The 18,451-nt window shown below is 39.2% G+C and overlaps 2 protein-coding genes across 5 annotated transcripts in view; both read right to left on the bottom strand.

The window, feature by feature from the left end:
• The window catches only part of LOC133646655 (ras-related protein Rab-15-like), a 65,625-nt gene extending 62,299 nt beyond the window's left edge, over positions 1-3,326 (bottom strand). The window contains exon 1 of the mRNA XM_062042248.1: positions 3,068-3,326. Within this exon, the coding sequence (XP_061898232.1) occupies positions 3,068-3,191 (124 nt within the window). The 5' untranslated portion in view covers positions 3,192-3,326. The remainder of the gene's footprint in view (positions 1-3,067) is intronic.
• Positions 3,327-6,034: 2,708 nt separating this feature from the next.
• LOC133646657 (protein max-like) lies at positions 6,035-16,630 on the bottom strand. 4 transcript variants are annotated; one of them, XM_062042252.1, is made up of 4 exons: positions 16,424-16,630; positions 14,264-14,383; positions 7,693-7,816; positions 6,035-7,205 (listed from the first exon to the last, which is right to left on the bottom strand). In XM_062042252.1, the coding sequence occupies exons 1-4, from the start codon at positions 16,457-16,459 to the stop codon at positions 7,021-7,023; spliced, it is 465 nt and encodes a 154-aa protein (XP_061898236.1). In that variant the 5' UTR covers positions 16,460-16,630; the 3' UTR covers positions 6,035-7,020. The 4 variants fall into 4 exon arrangements, with proteins under 4 accessions (XP_061898236.1, XP_061898237.1, XP_061898235.1 ...); XM_062042253.1 differs by having other exon boundaries at positions 14,276-14,383; XM_062042251.1 differs by having other exon boundaries at positions 7,693-7,831; positions 14,276-14,383; positions 16,424-16,629.
• Between the last annotated feature and the right edge of the window lie 1,821 nt (positions 16,631-18,451).

Genomic DNA, 18,451 nt, shown 5'->3' with positions numbered 1-18,451 from the left:
CTCAGCTGCATTCGGGCGGAAGGCGGTGTACACCCTGGACAAGTCGCCACCTCATCGCAGGGCCAACACAGATAGACAGACAACATCTAGTTTTTATTTAAAGAAGAACTGCACTTTTTTTTTTTAAATTTTGCTTATGGTTCACAATCGATATGAAAGACATGGTGACGTTTAAAAGTCTGCCTACAATGGAGCCTATGGGAGCCGTTCTATTCATCCAAACAGCTCCAATAAAGTTTTATATACATGGTGTAAGTACTGTATATATGTAATGTAGTAACAGGCACATTTATAATAACATTTAATATTTACGTACTTTGCTCATTTTAAGCATATGCGGCGCATTAAAAAACGCCTCACAACTTTTTTTAAATAATAAAACTTCACTTACTGTACAAGTATTGCTGTCATTATGATGCCGACTGCTAGATATAGTCCCATTTAGATGAAGAATGACTCATAATCCTCACAAAAAAGGGAGGGTGAAACCAAGTGTCTTTTCGTGTCTTTCTCGCCATTTCCGGGTTTAAATTGGCTGTAAAAGTGTACCAAATTGTCGGAATACGTCTTCATCCTTCTACTATCCAGGTGAGGCATGATTTATGGTCTACAATAAAGTTTGACGAGCAACGGAACGAATAGCAGCTGATCAGTCGATCATGTCAACATTGGCACACAAGCTCGTGATCAGGGCGCCGCTATACATTGTCTGCGTTAGCGTTTATAATCACTATGTCACTAATACTTGGTTATTACAGGTATTCAAGTCACGAAATGTACATGGAGTATTTTGGGCTCTTTTTGGACGCTTTTTTAAATTGGGTTTTATTTCATTGACGCCTTTCTAAGTGGACTTTTTACATTCATTTACAAGTTTGAATGCATCAAAATTATATGTATAATATACATACATACATATACGTATATCATAATAATTGTGAACGATGGGCAAACATTTTTTTTTAAAAATGTAGTTTCCTTTTAAAAGACAAAACTTTGTGTCAAAAGTGACAAAGCGCATTATTGTTAGGGATGTGTATCATTAGGATTTTATCGATACCAATATTGATATTCCTTATTGATACCGGTGTTCATCTGTAGTCTTATCTGTACTATATGTTAATTGAGTAAAGAGCTGAAAAATGCATTTTTTTATTAGCATGTTTATTTGCACAAGGTCGTGAACCGGCAACATCATGATAGAACATCTCACTGCAGGGAAGCATTTTATCAACACCTGCTTTTTAGGTCTTATATAAGTGAAGTATGTGTGCATGTGCAAGGTGCAATGCAGTTATGTCATCAGTTTGTAAAGACCACACAGATCCATCACTGTTTCTATTCATTACAATTACTCTCAGTATATCCATCCATCCATTTTCTACCGCTCGTCTCTTTAATAACATTTAAAATAGTAATGATAAAATAATACTCAAATAATTTTCATATATGGTGTTCATGTTTATTCACAGACATTTAACATGATATCTCATAAAATATATAATATACATTTCAGGTGGGTGTGCATTTTGTAACAATAGGAATTGTTATTCATGTTTATGTTGCACACAGCCGTATTTGAGTGACAGACCGGATAATTAAATTAAAAAAAGAGTGATTATTTAAAATGTTCACTTTTTTGAGTGGATTAATATTAGCCTGTGGACTACTGAATCGCTTAGAGGAAGGTTGGGTTGATGGAGCGCGCAGCAGTGACTTTGGGGACTAGGAATAAATATTTTTGTGTTACAAACTTTTGTGTGGTGTTGCCTCCTTTTTTATGATTATTCCAAGCCGATTAGCATCTACCCGTGCGTACTAACGGCGCTTGAACTGAATGTGACAGCGTGTCATGAAAACAGTCTTCTTGGACCGAATCTATTAGGAAAAGGTGTTCTGTCGAATCCAAATGCTTTGTCTAAAAAGCTACCAGTTGCTATTCCTGTTTAAACAATGGTGATGAAAATAAAAATGTAGGCTACCATTATTTGCTTCAATGTAAACTTCCTCTGGCTGTAATTGTCTATAATATGCTTTGCTTACTGTCCGTTAATATACAATGTGAACTTCCTTATTCTGCAAGTGTCTACATGCTTACTGGACAGAAAATACAATGAAATAAATATAACTTTAAATAATTACTTACTTGTAGCACGAGTGACCAAGTCTACAAAAAGTAGTTAATTTTAATTTGTTTTCAAGGAAGTGTCGGGAAGCTATTTTTGACAATGCAGCTGGATTCGTCAAATCACCAGCACCAATAAATACTGGTACACGGCATCACTACTTATTAGTATCAACATTTCTGCTTTTTCCTCAACTTTTAGCTCTTTTTTCTGACATTTTGTAGTTTATTTCAAAAATATCCTGTGGGCCAACAAAACTCAAGCTGCGGGCCACATATAGCCCCCAAGCCACACTTTGGACATCACTGCATTAAGATTACATGCAAAAAGTTTATGTATTTCTGTTTCATCCGGACATATCCATAATCTTTTTGAAAATAATGTGTTCTCCTGGCTTTTTGGAAGATACTGTACCTTTGACTGATGCGTATTACTTATGAATCACATGTGTTTTATTCTGACAATATGTGTTTAATCCCCATGAAAGCCTTGAAAAATTTATTTTCAGGCAAGAGCCAGCTGGCTCTTGCCTGAAATGTAAAGGCTAGCCTTTACATGAACAAACAAGTGTGCTGAATTAGGTGAGAGGATTACTATTCCCATAACAAGTCAGTTAACCAGTTCGTGGACTTTTGAAGAATGTGTTCCTGCTTGCTGTAGTTTAGTTCCAAATATAACAATATAGTAGAGTTTATTGGTGAAATATCAGTCAACAATGTTGACTTGATGGCCCGAAGCGATTATGACCAAATAACCTGCCGGGATAACAGGTAGAACTTCTTTTGCCACTCCAAAAACAAAGCCAACGTAGTTCCACACGAGAAATGTAAAGTTATAAGGAAGACGTCTAATGCAGCAACTTTTTTTAGTGAACATAAAAGTTCGGTTGTCTTTTATGTGATGTTTTTGTTCGATAGTCGTGTGGCTTATTCGTGTCTTACCGATGGTGGAGATGTGTCCACAGTCGAACTCTCTGTCCGTGAAGCGACGCATCATACAGGTCTTCCCGACCCCCGAATCGCCGAGCAAGAGCAGCCGGAAGAGAACATCGTACTGCTTCGCCATGGCGGACTATCTAAAAGAAAGTTTTAACTGAAAGCGAATAACTCTTCCATGTTTACGTTCACCTGTTGTCTTGGCTAATTAAACTGTTGGCGCATGGTAGATTTACTGCAGCTGGGAAATGCCAGCTTCATGGCATACGTACAAACGCAGCAAGGTGGAGTGGTAATTTTAATGTATGATAATAAAACTTTGTAGAATACAAATCGATATAATCTATGAAAAATCAAGTTGATTACTTCAGCCATTGGCCTTTTGTAATAGATTAATTGCGAGCTTGTCAGTATTCCCCCGGTCTTTGAAGGCGCCAGAGCATACATCCGTGCGTTTCTCGCTATAGTCAGGATAACTTTGGCCAAATATTAGCTGTTTAGACTTTTGATCCTCGCTCAAGTTATTCAACCTCAAAGAACATTTTACCAAACTCTGCTGTATTTCACGAAAAGCTATTGTTGACTTTTGTAAGCGACGGTGCCGGGTGTCATGAACTTTTACTATTTTTAATAATGCACACGTTAAAAAATGCATCTAAAGAAAGTTATGGCAAGGAGAACATTTCAACAATTTTCCCTATAACACGCATTCAAGATATAAAGTCGGTTTTATTGGACTAGTTTATTAATCACACAAACTTAATAGATTACTCGATTATTAAAATAATCGATAGCTGCAGCGCTATTTAATGTAACGAATTTTATTGGTCCACCAAACACGTTCGGCAATTTTTTGGTCGGATGTGACGGCATGGAACATCCATAAATGGGCCGCAGTCCTAAACATTTCCAATCAAACTATGTAGGCATGGTGGAGATATTTTCCAAATATTGCCTTTCTTTATACTTGCGCCAAACGAGCTGATTGGAATTTGATATATTTGTCTTAGATATTTCCTTAACTGGTTGACGTTTACCTGAAGGGCTTTACGCAAGTCGGCCATTGTACGCCAACGTTGTAGTCACCAAATTCCTTCCTTCTTTTTCTCGATCCTCTTGTTGTGGAGCAGACTGGCTCATGCATATTCATTCTCTGCTTTTGCCATTCCCAATACAAAATAGCTTATGGTTCTAACAAATCTGTCAGTAGACTCTAGATCAGGGGTCCCCAAACTACGGCCTGCGGGCCTGATCCGGCCCGCCAGCGTCCAAAATCAGGCCCGCGGGAAGTCCCAAGTATAAAAAAATTAATTAAAAATATTATTTTTTTCTGTCTTTTCTTATCCACTTTGTACCGCTTGCTACTCACGGCGTCTCCTAGCCACTCAGGCAAATCATATTGTGTAAAAATAAATGTTCTCATCGATAACGTGACATCGCGCGCGCGGAAAGTGCGCTATATATATGTAATATATATATATATATATATATATATATCTACTATGTATATATATATATATGTAATATATATATCAAATATATATATATATATATGTATATCAAATATATATATATATCAAATATATATTTGATATATATATATATATATATATATATATATATATATATATATATATATATATATATATATTTATATATATATATATATATATATATATATACATACAGCCCGGCCCCCGGCCAAATTGTTTTAACCCGAGTCAAAAAGTTTGGGGACCCCTGCTCTAGATGAAAGCACTATAAACTACAACATGGATGACGGGGAAAAGCCACAGTCAAAGTGGAGGAACGTAAATAAGACCGCCCAAAAACATGCATTCTAAAGAGATGTTCAGAAAGCGGCTTGAAAACAGTCTGTAAAACAATCTACGCAAGGTTTTGAACAAAAAAAACATCATTACATGTTATGTAGAGCCCAAGGAACCTTTTTTTCCAAGATGGCTCCGCTGTAGTGGCTGCTGTTGGCAGGAGCTCTGTGCTCTTGTGTCATCCTTTAGTGTTCCTGATGTTTCCTTCTTGTTTTCATTGTTTTTTTTCCCTTTTGCTTCGGGACCCTTTGGAACTGTGTGACAAGGGGTGGCAGTTTCGTGACTTCTGCGGTGCTTTTTTGTGAACTTCTGGAGCTGCCTCCCGGAAGCCTTTTGGCCGTGGAGACTAGCTACGGGGTCTCTGCCACACCAGAGTCCGTTTGGAGAGACTGGAAGAGATGCAAATGAAGAGACAGGGCTGCGGAGCTGACGCTGAGCGCCGGGACAGACAAGCTTCACAGTCTCTTGGCTGAATGAGCAGGTATTGGACACCTCGGTCTACTGCCTCACTCATCCATGTGGACTGGACACTGGCCGAGAGTTGGTGGGCGGCCGAGGGTGTAGTCGGCTCTCTTGGTTGCTTTGTTGGTTCTGCTCGTCTTTGGCCATGCTCCCCCCACCCCAGCAGACGATGGCGTTAAACACTGCAGAGGCCACCACAGTGTATGTTGTTTTTTTTACTTTAGTGGCTGTGTGTAGAGTGGCTGGTTGCATCAGCTCTGCTCTTTTAATGTACATTGATGTTTCCCTCTTACAAACATGTTTATGTGTGCTATGGCTATGAAGTTGTTTTTTTCCTTGGCCTCAGTCTGGACCCCCTTTCCAGGGGCCCAAGCTTAGCCAGAAATTGTATTTTTCTCACCCCCCTCCCTCCGCAGCGTTTACCTGTTTCTACACCTTTTTTGTAAGGGGCGCCGGAAGTTGGCAGACCCGTCAGCGATCCTGTTCTGTCTCCCAGTAATGTCTGTCTGATCTTGAATGGGATTGTGCTGAAAATCTTAATTTCCCCTCTGGGATTATTTAAGTATTTCTGATTCTGAAGTGTTTTAAATGGGGAAAAAAATCCTAATAGGAACCCTTTAAAGAGAACACACACAAAATGTTGCCACAAGACATGAAACCAGGCAGTTAGAAATACATCCGATAAGGATAAAAGTTGTATTTATTGTCATAATAAAGGTATGTCTTAACTTGCAAGACACCTGTTGGCAGTATGTACAACATACCTGTAATTTCCACGGAATGGAACAAAAAATGATTACATACACACTAGTTGTTTACCTCTGAGAAAAGGAAAAATAGAGAAAGAAACATTCCCAGCACAAGCAAATATTTCCAGGGAAGTTTTTTTCTTAGCAAAACTGACACCATTTAGGTTTAGATTATATGCTAAACATTAAATCAAGAGTTCATTCATAAAAATAAAGTTAACTGCATTGTGTAACATTCAGTATCGATTAGGTATTTTTTTTTATACTCTCTCATTCTGTCTGATAGTAATAAAAATAGAGGAAAAAATAAATAATTAACTAGTCGCAATAAAACAAGAACTCAACCTGTGTTGGAAAATCTCAAGCCAAACATAACTGACATCAATTTTGGTGGACCACTATAAATAAGGGATTCAATTAATTTCACAAACATTTTCAAAACACAAAACCTTAGCCATCTACGATGAGTAAGGAGAGTCGCATTTTGCATAACATCACATTCTTCTGAAAAAAGTATTAATATTCAAAAGGTAAACTATTTCCAATTGCCAATTTTTTCAAAGCAACGCCTCCCAAAAATTGCAGTGGTTGTCCGACTCAACGCCTCGTACCTTTTCATCTCCACATTCGTTAAAGAACGTCATTGTGAAGTTTGAAAAGCGTCAAGTCCTTCAAAACTGCAGAGCTGCCTCACTTTGGGAGGGAGGAGGAAGGGGGAGCACGCTAGGACAAGAGAGGAGGGATGACAGGATGCTTAGAAAGGTCGAAGCATTTGATACACAATATAGCACCTCTTTCACACAGTCTCCACCTCGCCTCCTGACTGACGTAAGAAGAAGGCAGGGCTGAATGCACACAGCTAAGAGGAGTTTCAGGCTGGTGGGCAAAAAACAAAACCAAAACAAGTCTGTTGGAAAATCTAGCTAGGCTCCACGCGCAGCCTTTTCCTGTTGGGCGGCTCTTCAGGCTCTGATTCCGAGCTGGAGTCGGAGCCGCCGTCGAAGGCCGATACCGCGCTGCCTTTGCGGTTTGTGTACAAGCTGCTGTCAGAGGAGTAGTTGGTTTGGAGCTGATTGTTCCCCTTGGCCTTCTCCAGAGCTCGAACTGCAATGAGCAAGCTCATCACAAGAGGCTGCACAACGTATCATATTTGAAAAAGCCCTAAAGTGGAACCTCCATGTCTGCAACACTGTTCAATGTCGTAATAAGATCAAATTCTATGGTTATCATTACACTTTTCCTCTTTGCACGTCTCCAAATAGTAAAACTTTAGAGGCATTTGACTTTGGAGGTCCCATTTTTTCGGGATAAAATTTGTATATACATACATACATACATATATATATATATACATATATATACATATATATATATATACATATATATATATACATATATATATATATATATATATATATATATATATATATATATATATATATATACATATATATGTGTGTATATATATATACATATATATACATGTATATATATATATATATATATATATATATATATATATTTATATATATATATATATATATATATATATATATATATATATATATATATATATATATGTTCTACATACCCTGCTGCTCCAGCAGTGCATTCTGCTTCTTTAAGTCATCAATGTCTTGCTGGTGAGTGTGGTTTTTTCGTCTCATGTACTGGATGTACTCGGTGGCTTTGTCAAGAATCTGTGCTCGGGAAGCCTGTTTAACAGAGTTCTGTCAGCAGACAAGTTTAGTAATCGATAAAGTGGTACGGTGGCAACAACAACACAAAACAGATAGTATTGAACAACCAATTTATTAGGTACACGTCTTTGAAGTCACAATGTTGTTGTTTTTTTATGAAGCAGCACATTAGTTCACTTTGGTATGGATTTTGTTGTAAAGACGTAATGGTACTAAAATAACTCGGGATGTCCAATAATGGCTTTTTTTAAACTGATATCCATCACTTCATCCAGCACTACATTTCCGATAGCAATGCCAATATATGCAGCAGCTCCTCGAACTAATGCGAGTCACATCTTGCAATTCTGTACAAAATAAGATATACAAAATGACTCCTTTTTTTAAAATTCCTGTCACAAACTTCTCAATCTCTTTGCATTTGTTAGCTCTATACACGTGTACTTACTCCTGCTCCTGGGTAGAACAGGGAGTCTGTTGATTAGATTGAGCATTGAGCACAACTACTGTACTGAAGTCTGGGGTAACAATTACAAAAGTTCGTTACAGTCACTAATCATTTTACAAAAAAGAGCAGTAAGGACCATTCACAAGGTCGGCTATCTGGAACACACCAATGCACTATTTCTACAGTCTAAATTATTAAAATTCACCGACATTGTCTCATATCAAACAGCAATAACTATGTACAGGGCTAGGAACCATTTGTTACCACTGAACATTCAAAACATGTTTAGTGAACGTAAGGGGGGCATAGTTTGAGGAGAGAACTCAATTTTAAAATTCAGATGAGAAATTCCACCATGAAAAGTTTTCGCATTTCCATCACAGGTGTCAAGTTGTGGAACAATCTGAGCGAAGTACATAAGCAAAGTCCAAGCATCAGTGTTTAAAAAAAAATTGTTTTTAAAAAAGGAATGTACAAAAATATATTGTTCACAGGATATAGTGAACTGCACTATATATATATATATATATATATATATATATATATATATATATATATATATATATATATATATATATATATATATATATATATATATATATATATATATATATATATGTACATACTTGTATATGTTTATTTATTTATATGACATAACATTTTTATATACTATTATTATTATTATTATCATTAAACATACAGTAAGTAATAAGAGGGGTGGGAGTACATAAGTTTTTACTTCTTCTCACTCCTTTTCGGATATGTTTACATTAATGTTTATTTTCATTTCTTGTTTCTTTTGCTTTTTATTATTACTATTATTATTATTGTTGTTTTTGTTATTCATTCTTGAATAACTGCTTTTTGCAGATGATGGGGTCCTGATGGCTTCATCTGGCCAGGATCTTCAGCTCTCGCTGGATCGGTTCGCAGCTGAGTGTGAAGCGACTGGGATGAGAATCAGCACCTCCAAGTCCGAATCCATGGTTATCGCCCGGAAAAGGGTGGAGTGCCATCTCCGGGTTGCGGAGGAGACCCTGCCCCAAGTGGAGGAGTTCAAGTACCTCGGAGTCTTGTTCACGAGTGAGGGAAGAGTGGATCGTGAGATCGACAGGCAGATCGGTGCGGCGTCTTCAGTAATGCGAACGCTGTATCGATCCGTTGTGGTGAAGAAGGAGCTGAGCCGGAAGGCAAAGCTCTCAATTTACCGATCGATCTACGTTCCCATCCTCACCTATGGTCATGAGCTTTGGGTTATGACCGAAAGGACAAGATCACGGGTACAAGCGGCCGAAATGAGTTTCCTCCGCCGGGTGGCGGGGCTCTCCCTTAGAGATAGGGTGAGAAGCTCTGCCATCCGGGGGGAGCTCAAAGTAAAGCCGCTGCTCCTCCACATCGAGAGGAGCCAGATGAGGTGTTTCGGGCATCTGGTCAGGATGCCACCCGAACGCCTCCCTAGGGAGGTGTTTAGGGCACGTCCGACCGGTAGGAGGCCACGGGGAAGACCCAGGACACGTTGGGAAGACTATGTCTCCCGGCTGGCCTGGGAACGCCTCGGGATCCCCCGGGAGGAGCTGGACGAAGTGACTGGGGAGAGGGAAGTCTGGGCTTCCCTGCTTAAGCTGTTGCCCCCACGACCCGACCTCGGATAAGCGGAAGAAGATGGATGGATGGATTCTTGAATGGCTTTTTTGTTGTTTTTTTCAAAATGTGTTGTTTTTGTTTTGTCTACATATTCGAAATAAACATGAATGAAATGAAATGAAATGAAATGAAATGAAATTGTTGCCACCTAGTCTCAGGCGTGAGTATCATTCTAAGATGACTACTAGAGTGTAGACAAATTATGAAATTATGAAAACCTCCCCTGCTGCCTGTTTATCCACTAACTCAGGGATTTTCAAACTGTGGTACGTGTACTCCTATTGGTACGTGGGATACATCCAGTGACAACCCAAAGAATCTCTTAAGTTACAGTGTTTTATTTTCCTATATTCAGTGTTACTGTACAAACTGCGTGTAATCTTACAGTAGCCAAATATATTGAATATACTTGTCAAATAAAACCTTTGCTTTGTTTTTAATGAATACTTAGGTCTACGATGCTAATGTATTTTAATGTTGGTCATTATGGTGGTACTTGGAACAAAGTTTTTTTCTGAGGTGGTACTTGGTCAAAAAAGTTTGAGCACCACTGCAATAACTTAAACTGAAACCTAGACTAATACAATTAGTGAAATTTTAAACTGGTGTTAGAAATCTTACAGTTTTGCATGTTAATGTCTTTATGCTTCACTGAGGATGTTATTTCGTCAGGTGGTGTGATTGGTCGGTGGTCCTTAAAAGCACCACGGATTGCTGTGGACTGAAGAAAAGTGTATGCATAACTTTCTCCTACTCTGCTACAGATAGACCTGTATATGTCCAATTCTTCGTATGCCTCATTCTTATCAATTTTGTCTCTTGGATTTCCCTGAGTAGGTTTTGTCAGTACCACAGGCCGCATTTTATTTTTCTGCAAACAGAAGCTGTGTGACTCCATGTGATTCTTTCTGAGGGTTGATATTAGATTAGAAGTACTGACAAAAGACGCCTTATTCTCCCAAGTCGCTTTACGTCACTCACTGCAAATTACATATTTACAATCTATAGGCAAAACTTGAAAATAATCCCAGACTGTGGACATACTCTCTAGCAAGCTTGTTGGTATGCCGATATCATTGTCAGTATAAAAAATGATAGATATGATCACATTTTTGTGTTGGCCCTGCAATGAGGTGGCGACTTGTCCAGGGTGTACTCCGCCTTCCCAAATGCAGCTGGGATAGGCTCCAGCACCCCGCCACCCCGAAAGGGACAAGCAGTAGAAAATGGATGGATGGAGATATATACAGGTAAAAGCCAGTAAATTAGAATATTTTGAAAAACTTGATTTATTTCAGTAATTGCATTCAAAAGGTGTAACTTGTACATTATATTTATTCATTGCACACAGACTGATGCATTCAAATGTTTATTTCATTTAATTTTGATGATTTGAAGTGGCAACAAATGAAAATCCAAAATTCCGTGTGTCACAAAATTAGAATATTACTTAAGGCTAATACAACAAAGGGATTTTTAGAAATGTTGGCCAACTGAAAAGTATGAAAATGAAAAATATGAGCATGTACAGTACTCAATACTTGGTTGGAGCTCCTTTTGCCTCAATTACTGCGTTAATGCGGCGTGGCATGGAGTCGATGAGTTTCTGGCACTACTCAGGTGTTATGAGAGCCCAGGTTGCTCTGATAGTGGCCTTCAACTCTTCTGCGTTTTTGGGTCTGGCATTCTGCATCTTCCTTTTCACAATACCCCACAGATTTTCTATGGGGCTAAGGTCAGGGGAGTTGGCGGGCCAATTTAGAACAGAAATACCATGGTCCGTAAACCAGGCACGGGTAGATTTTGCGCTGTGTGCAGGCGCCAAGTCCTGTTGGAACTTGAAATCTCCATCTCCATAGAGCAGGTCAGCAGCAGGAAGCATGAAGTGCTCTAAAACTTGCTGGTAGACGGCTGCGTTGACCCTGGAAAAAAGAGCTGGACTGCTGCTGAGTGGTCCAAAGTCATGTTTTCTGACGAAAGCAAATTTTGCATTTCCTTTGGAAATCGAGGTCCCAGAGTCTGGAGGAAGACAGGAGAGGCACAGGATCCACGTTGCCTGAAGTCTAGTGTAAAGTTTCCACCATCAGTGATGGTTTGGGGTGCCATGTCATCTGCTGGTGTCGGTCCACTCTGTTTCCTGAGATCCAGGGTCAACGCAGCCGTCTACCAGCAACCTTGGCTCTCATAACACCTGAGCAGTGCCAGAAACTCATCGACTCCATGCCACGCCGCATTAACGCAGTAATTGAGGCAAAAGGAGCTCCAACCAAGTATTGAGTATTGTACATGCTCATATTTTTCATTTTCATACTTTTCAGTTGGCCAACATTTCTAAAAATCCCTTTTTTGTATTAGCCTTAAGTAATATTCTAATTTTGTGACACACGGAATTTTGGATTTTCATTTGTTGCCACTTCAAATCATCAAAATTAAATGAAATAAACATTTGAATGCATCAGTCTGTGTGCAATGAATAAATATAATGTACAAGTTACACCTTTTGAATGCAATTACTGAAATAAATCAAGTTTTTCAAAATATTCTAATTTACTGGCTTTTACCTGTATATATATATATATATATATATATATATATACACATGCTATATTTTTTTAATTGTTGCTGCTTATTGTACAATGTACTTTGTTGAGAATTTTTCAAGTGTCTAGAGCCTTTTAGTGACTTTTTATTTGTTAAAAAACGACTAACAACAAATCTAGCCTCTATTTGTGGTCTTATCATAGACTGTACTCGTGTTTAGAGACTCTACTTCTGTCTCTTGATGTCCGCAACGAAAGAAGTGAAGTGCAGCGAGCATGACATCTGCAGGTACGTCTCGGTATATTAAACTACGGCCACATCGCAGACATGCTGCCTCCACTGCAGACTATCTTGAGTGTATTGTTACGTAGTCATAACATCCTAGTCGAACACACTTCGACTACCAAAGGTAGGTAGGCGGTCAAATTTTTGGTACATCACTAGTCCATAGTTCGCAAATAATAGGCTACATATGGCCATTCATACTGAAACAACCTGCTGGCGGTAATGTTTTATGCTCCTGTGATTTTGATTTGATGTTCATTGTTCCCATGTTCGCTAACACACCATCCGTGCCTCAAAAGGGATTGGCGGAAAATGAGAAAGGGTTGCGTGTCTGGAGAAGCACGGAGGCGTACATGTTTAAACGGGAGGGAATACTGTGGAATTGGGCTGGCGATTAGCATAAGATTGGCAATAAAAGTCAGACTTTGCGTGACTTCTTCTGGAGTCTACAATACATGATATAACTTTAATTTATTTTCATGTAAAAACCCTTATTTTTAAGTTGTGGCAGCTATAGTTTTGCTGTGGCTGTGCGCCACGGTCAGTTACATTAAGGCGAAGCCCTGGTCCAGATTTGCATGTAATAACCATACTTGCCAACCCTTCCGAATTTTCCGGGAGACTCCCGAATTTCAGTGCCTCTCCCGAAAATCTCCCGGGACAACCATTCTTCCGAATTTCTCCCGATTTTCAGCCGGACTTAAGGCACGCCCCCTCCAGGTCCGTGTGGACCTGAGTGAGGACAGCCTGTCGTCACGTCTGCTCTTTACTTCATACTTCAGAACCGACTCCCACACTTGCCGTCAGGGTGCGCAATACAACGTAAACCGTTGGCCAACCAAAAAGTTACTTTTTGGTTGGCCAACGGTTTAAAAAGTAACCACAGAACACTATAGCGTTATGTGGTTACTTTTGGTTGGCCAACGGTTTACAATGTATTGCGCACCCTGACGGCAAGGATAGGAGTCGGTTCTGAAGTATGAAGTAAAGAGACGTAACTTCATCCGCCTGGTTATTGACTCCAACCCAGAATATTACACTGCACATACCTATGCTCCTTCAAAGGCTGTGCTACTGGCTGCAAAGCATTGCACTTTCAAATACAACAATGAGTAGAGAGGAGTGTTATGTGTGTACGTGTAAATAAATGAACACTGAAATTCAAGTATTTATTTTATTTATATGTATATATATATATATATATATATATATAATAAAATACATATTTATATATAGCTAGAATTCACTGAAAGTCAAATATTTATTTTATTTATATATATATATATATATATATATATATATATATATATACAAGAAATACTTGAATGTAAGTGAATTCTAGCTATATACTCCTCCCCCTTAACCCCGCCCAACCCCAAATCTCCCGAATTTGGAGGTCTCAAGGTTGGCAAGTATGGTTATAGCAGACTTGTCTATTTTATTAAAAGCCTGTGCATACATGCTACATTGTGTATGGAAAAATTGACAATACAAAATCTTTGAAAATATACAGTCTGAATGAAAAGTATTTTGAAAATACATACTTCGATCCCCACCTTTTCTCCTTGCAGTGCAGGCACAGAGTCTCGTAAACTGTGAAAGCTGTCTTTAATGTGGTCCCTGCGTTTGCGCTCCAGCGCGTTGTGATGTGCTCGCTTGTCTGCCTGTAAAAGGCAAAGTTAAATTAACTGGTGCAAAGCACTTTCAATACATTCCTCGTGTTTGTGCATTAAATGAATGTGCATGACATCACCAAGCAAAGTGCTGGGCTGCAATGGTGGCCTACACCTTAATTCCAATCTATTTGCCTGATTTGTGTTTTTTTAGAACAAAAACGAGCATTTAGGGTTTAGGGAGTTAAGATGTTTATATGGATTGGAGTAAATACAAGCAGATTTGTCTTGAAATCTCTAGTGTTACTACACCAAGAATTAAATCCCATCCAATGTTTCTTCCTTCCAAAAAATCGCTAATTTCATATTGTCGTTCATTGAGCCAATGAATTATCAAGTAATAGATCAACTCTTGTCCATGAACCAGGGGAAATTGCATTGAAAGTATCAATATTCATAATAATGATTTTTCTGAATTGGAATTGATTGCCCGAGTGCAGCTGGGATAGGCCCCAGCAACCCTGGTAATGATTTTGCCTTTGGGTCATTGCGACAAAATAAAGTGTACTACTTGGCTGCCACCAGCAGAGGTGCTGTTAATTCGACTAGTTTGTGGTCTGGCAAAAGTCAACTCAGGCCTAAATTAACAACTCCTCAGCACAACACTGGCATTAAAACAGTAGTGCATGAGAATCCACCGCATTAAAAATATGAAAATAATTATGACTTTCTCTCCAAAGTTGATGAATGAAATGTAGACCAATACCAATCTCTAATTTCATTTAAACCGCAGAGTCAAGCAGGATGCAAATGAAGATAAGGTTTACGGAACAGAAATACCCTCCAGGCTCATGCAGTGTAACGTCAAACATCAATGCAAACCTGAGTGTAACGATATATTTCTTTGTTGACGAAAATCTATAATGTGGCATTTTCCTATTATTGATTTGCAGGAAGTTTCCTTGTCAGACAAAATGCGCACATGCACAAATAATTTACCACAATTATATTTGCGCACCAAACTGAATGGTAATACCCTATGCAAATTGAAGCATGCAAAACGACAAGTGACCTAAATATTGTGTTAAGGTGTGCACAAATGAGCCTAAACATCACGTTAGGAGATGAAGGCTTGACAGGCCTGCAAGCAGTGAGTGGGTCTATGAGCAGGAGCTTAAACAAGAGGGGGAGGGGAATCTACGGCTCAGAAAAATAACTAGATCGAGGATGTGGCATGATATTATGCGTACATTAATTAGGAAAGATAAAATGCTTAAACGTGCAATGTAAGAATTTCACTGGGCAAATATCACTGTCACATGCTGTAAAGGGGGTGCAGGGAACCACACAAGTAGCCTGATACAACATCAGGAGAGCAGTCTCTGTCAGCATCGTATTGGAACACAAATCTACACAAATTATTTTAAGAAAGGTTTTGCACTTAATGACCAAAATTCGACGCAATACTAAGCACGACATGACACGAACGTGAAGCGCTGTAGCACTAGGTTAGCAGTATGGGTCATTCTATATTGATAATAATATTGCTATTCGAATTGCATATTAAGCAAAGCGTGAGTTTAAAGCACACAATTGGAATTAGGTAATATTTGAAAATCAATCTAGGAAACTTAACCTTTCACATGAGCTGACCTTGCTGTAAGCGCGTACAATAGTTGTTAATAACGTGTCATCAAGGTATGTGGTTTAATAGTTAAATATTTATCTAAGGGCATTCTAAACTGATCTAACCCACATGTCAGTCTTCAGAATATATTCATAGCAACCAGACAGTTGTTGTTTAAACAGTTGGCTACGAACTACGAGAAAGACCAAATCTAAAAAGGTTGTAAACACCAAGTCGACGCCACAACTTCATCAGAATGTGTCCTTCATATTTTAATAGCACACCAAACGGTGACAACCGAGAATGAAAGATAGTTTCCAAAGACTTTTCACTGTTGGTTGAAACAGTCTAGGAGTTAGCCTGCTAGCTGGCTAACTCGGTGTAGCTCACACGGGCTGCGGCTACAAAGTTGCTGCTAAGCTAGCGGACTGTAGCTGCTTTCTAAGGGAAACTGAGACACATACATCGCTGTCGACTTCGATGTCATCGTTTTCGCTCATTCTTCGGTAAAGGCGTGTGCGGAAAAGAAAACAAGCAGATGTCAAAACAAAGCGGGAATCTTGCGCGAAGCTCTGCTACAGCAGAGACATGACGATCGACGTTTTCTTCACATGTGATTCGCCTACACATGGATTGGAAAACATACACCACGCATGCTCAGGCACCACAAGGGATTGTGGGTAATGAGGTAACACTGAAACATACAGCAACCGCTTGCAGCTTGTTCTATCTGTCCTTAAAACTGCATCCCCCACAATCCACTGGGTTTACATTTGCCCCCTTAAAGGCCTACTGAAATGAATTTTTTTTATTTAAACGGGGATAGCAGATCTATTCTATGTGTCATACTTGATCATTTCGCGATATTGCCATATTTTTGCTGAAAGGATTTAGTATAGAACAACGACGATAAAGATTGCAACTTTTGGTATCTGATAAAAAAAAGGCTTGCACCTACCGGAAGTAGCGTGACGTAGTCAGTTGAACATATACGCAAAGTTCCCTATTGTTTACAATGACGGCCGCATGAAGTGAGAGAGATTCGGACCGAGAAAGCGACAATTTCCCCATTAATTTGAGCGAGGATGAAAGATTTGTGGATGAGTAAAGTGCAAGTGAAGGACTAGTGGGGAGTTGAAGCTATTCAGATAGGGAAGATGCTGTGAGAGCCGGGGGTGACCTGATATTCAGCTGGGAATGACTACAACAGTAAATAAACACAAGACATATATATACTCTATTAGCCACAACACAACCAGGCTTATATTTAATATGCCACAAATTAATCCTGCATAAAAACACCTGCGTGTTTGTTATGCTAGCTCCTAGCTCCTCTGCTAGCTCCTAGCTCCATAGAACACGCCAATACAATTCAAACACCTGATCAACACACACAATCACTCAGCCCAAAAGACCGTTTACCTAACCCAAGGTTCATAAAGCTTATATATTTTTAAAAAGTTACGTACGTGACGCGCACATACGGTCAAGTTATCGAATGTTTAGCAGCCAAGGCTGCATACTCACGGTACCTGATATTCAGCTGGGAATGACTACAACAGTAAATAAACACAAGACATATATATACTCTATTAGCCACAACACAACCAGGCTTATATTTAATATGCCACAAATTAATCCTGCATAATAACACCTGCGTGTTTGTTATGCTAGCTCCTAGCTCCTCTGCTAGCTCCTAGCTCCATAGAACACGCCAATACAATTCAAACACCCGATCAACACACACAATCACTCAGCCCAAAAGACCGTTCACCTAACCCAAGGTTCATAAAGCTTATATATTTTTAAAAAGTTACGTACGTGACGCGCACGTACGGTACGGTACGTGTTATGCTAGCTCCTAGCTCCTCTGCTAGCTCCATAGAACACGCCAATACAATTCAAACACATGATCAACACACACAATCACTCAGCCCAAAAGACCGTTCACCTAACCCAAGGTTCATAAAGCTTATATATTTAAAAAAAGTTACGTACATACGCAAAAAAAAGCCAAAGCTGCATACTCACAGTAGCACGTCTGCGTCTTTGTCATCCAAATCAAAGTAATCCTGGTAAGAGTCTGTGTTGTCCCAGTTCTCTACAGGCGTCTGTGTATCCAAATCAAAAGTCCTCCTGGTTAGAGTCTCTGTTATCCGAGTTCTTCCATCTTGACTGCATCTTTCGGGAATGTAAACAAAGAAGCGCCGGCTGTGTACTGTTGTGGCTGACTACGTTCGAAAAATACGTCCATTTCGCACCGACAACTTTCTTCTTTGCTTGCTCGGCTTCCTTCTCCATAATGCAATGAACATGATTGAAACAGATTCACGAACACAGATGTCCAGAATACTGTGGAATTATGAAATGAAAACAGAGCTTTTTCGTATCGGCTTCAATGTGGAAGGCATACCCGTGTTCGTCGGGCTACGTCACACGCATACGTCATCCTCAGAGGCGTTTCGAACCGGAAGTTTAGCGGCAAATTTAAA

Source organism: Entelurus aequoreus, linkage group LG03, assembly GCF_033978785.1.
Source record: "Entelurus aequoreus isolate RoL-2023_Sb linkage group LG03, RoL_Eaeq_v1.1, whole genome shotgun sequence".
Classification (NCBI taxonomy): Eukaryota; Metazoa; Chordata; class Actinopteri; order Syngnathiformes; family Syngnathidae; genus Entelurus; species Entelurus aequoreus.
Note: the sequence above shows the minus strand (reverse complement) of the source record. Positions and strands in the feature narration are given on the sequence as shown.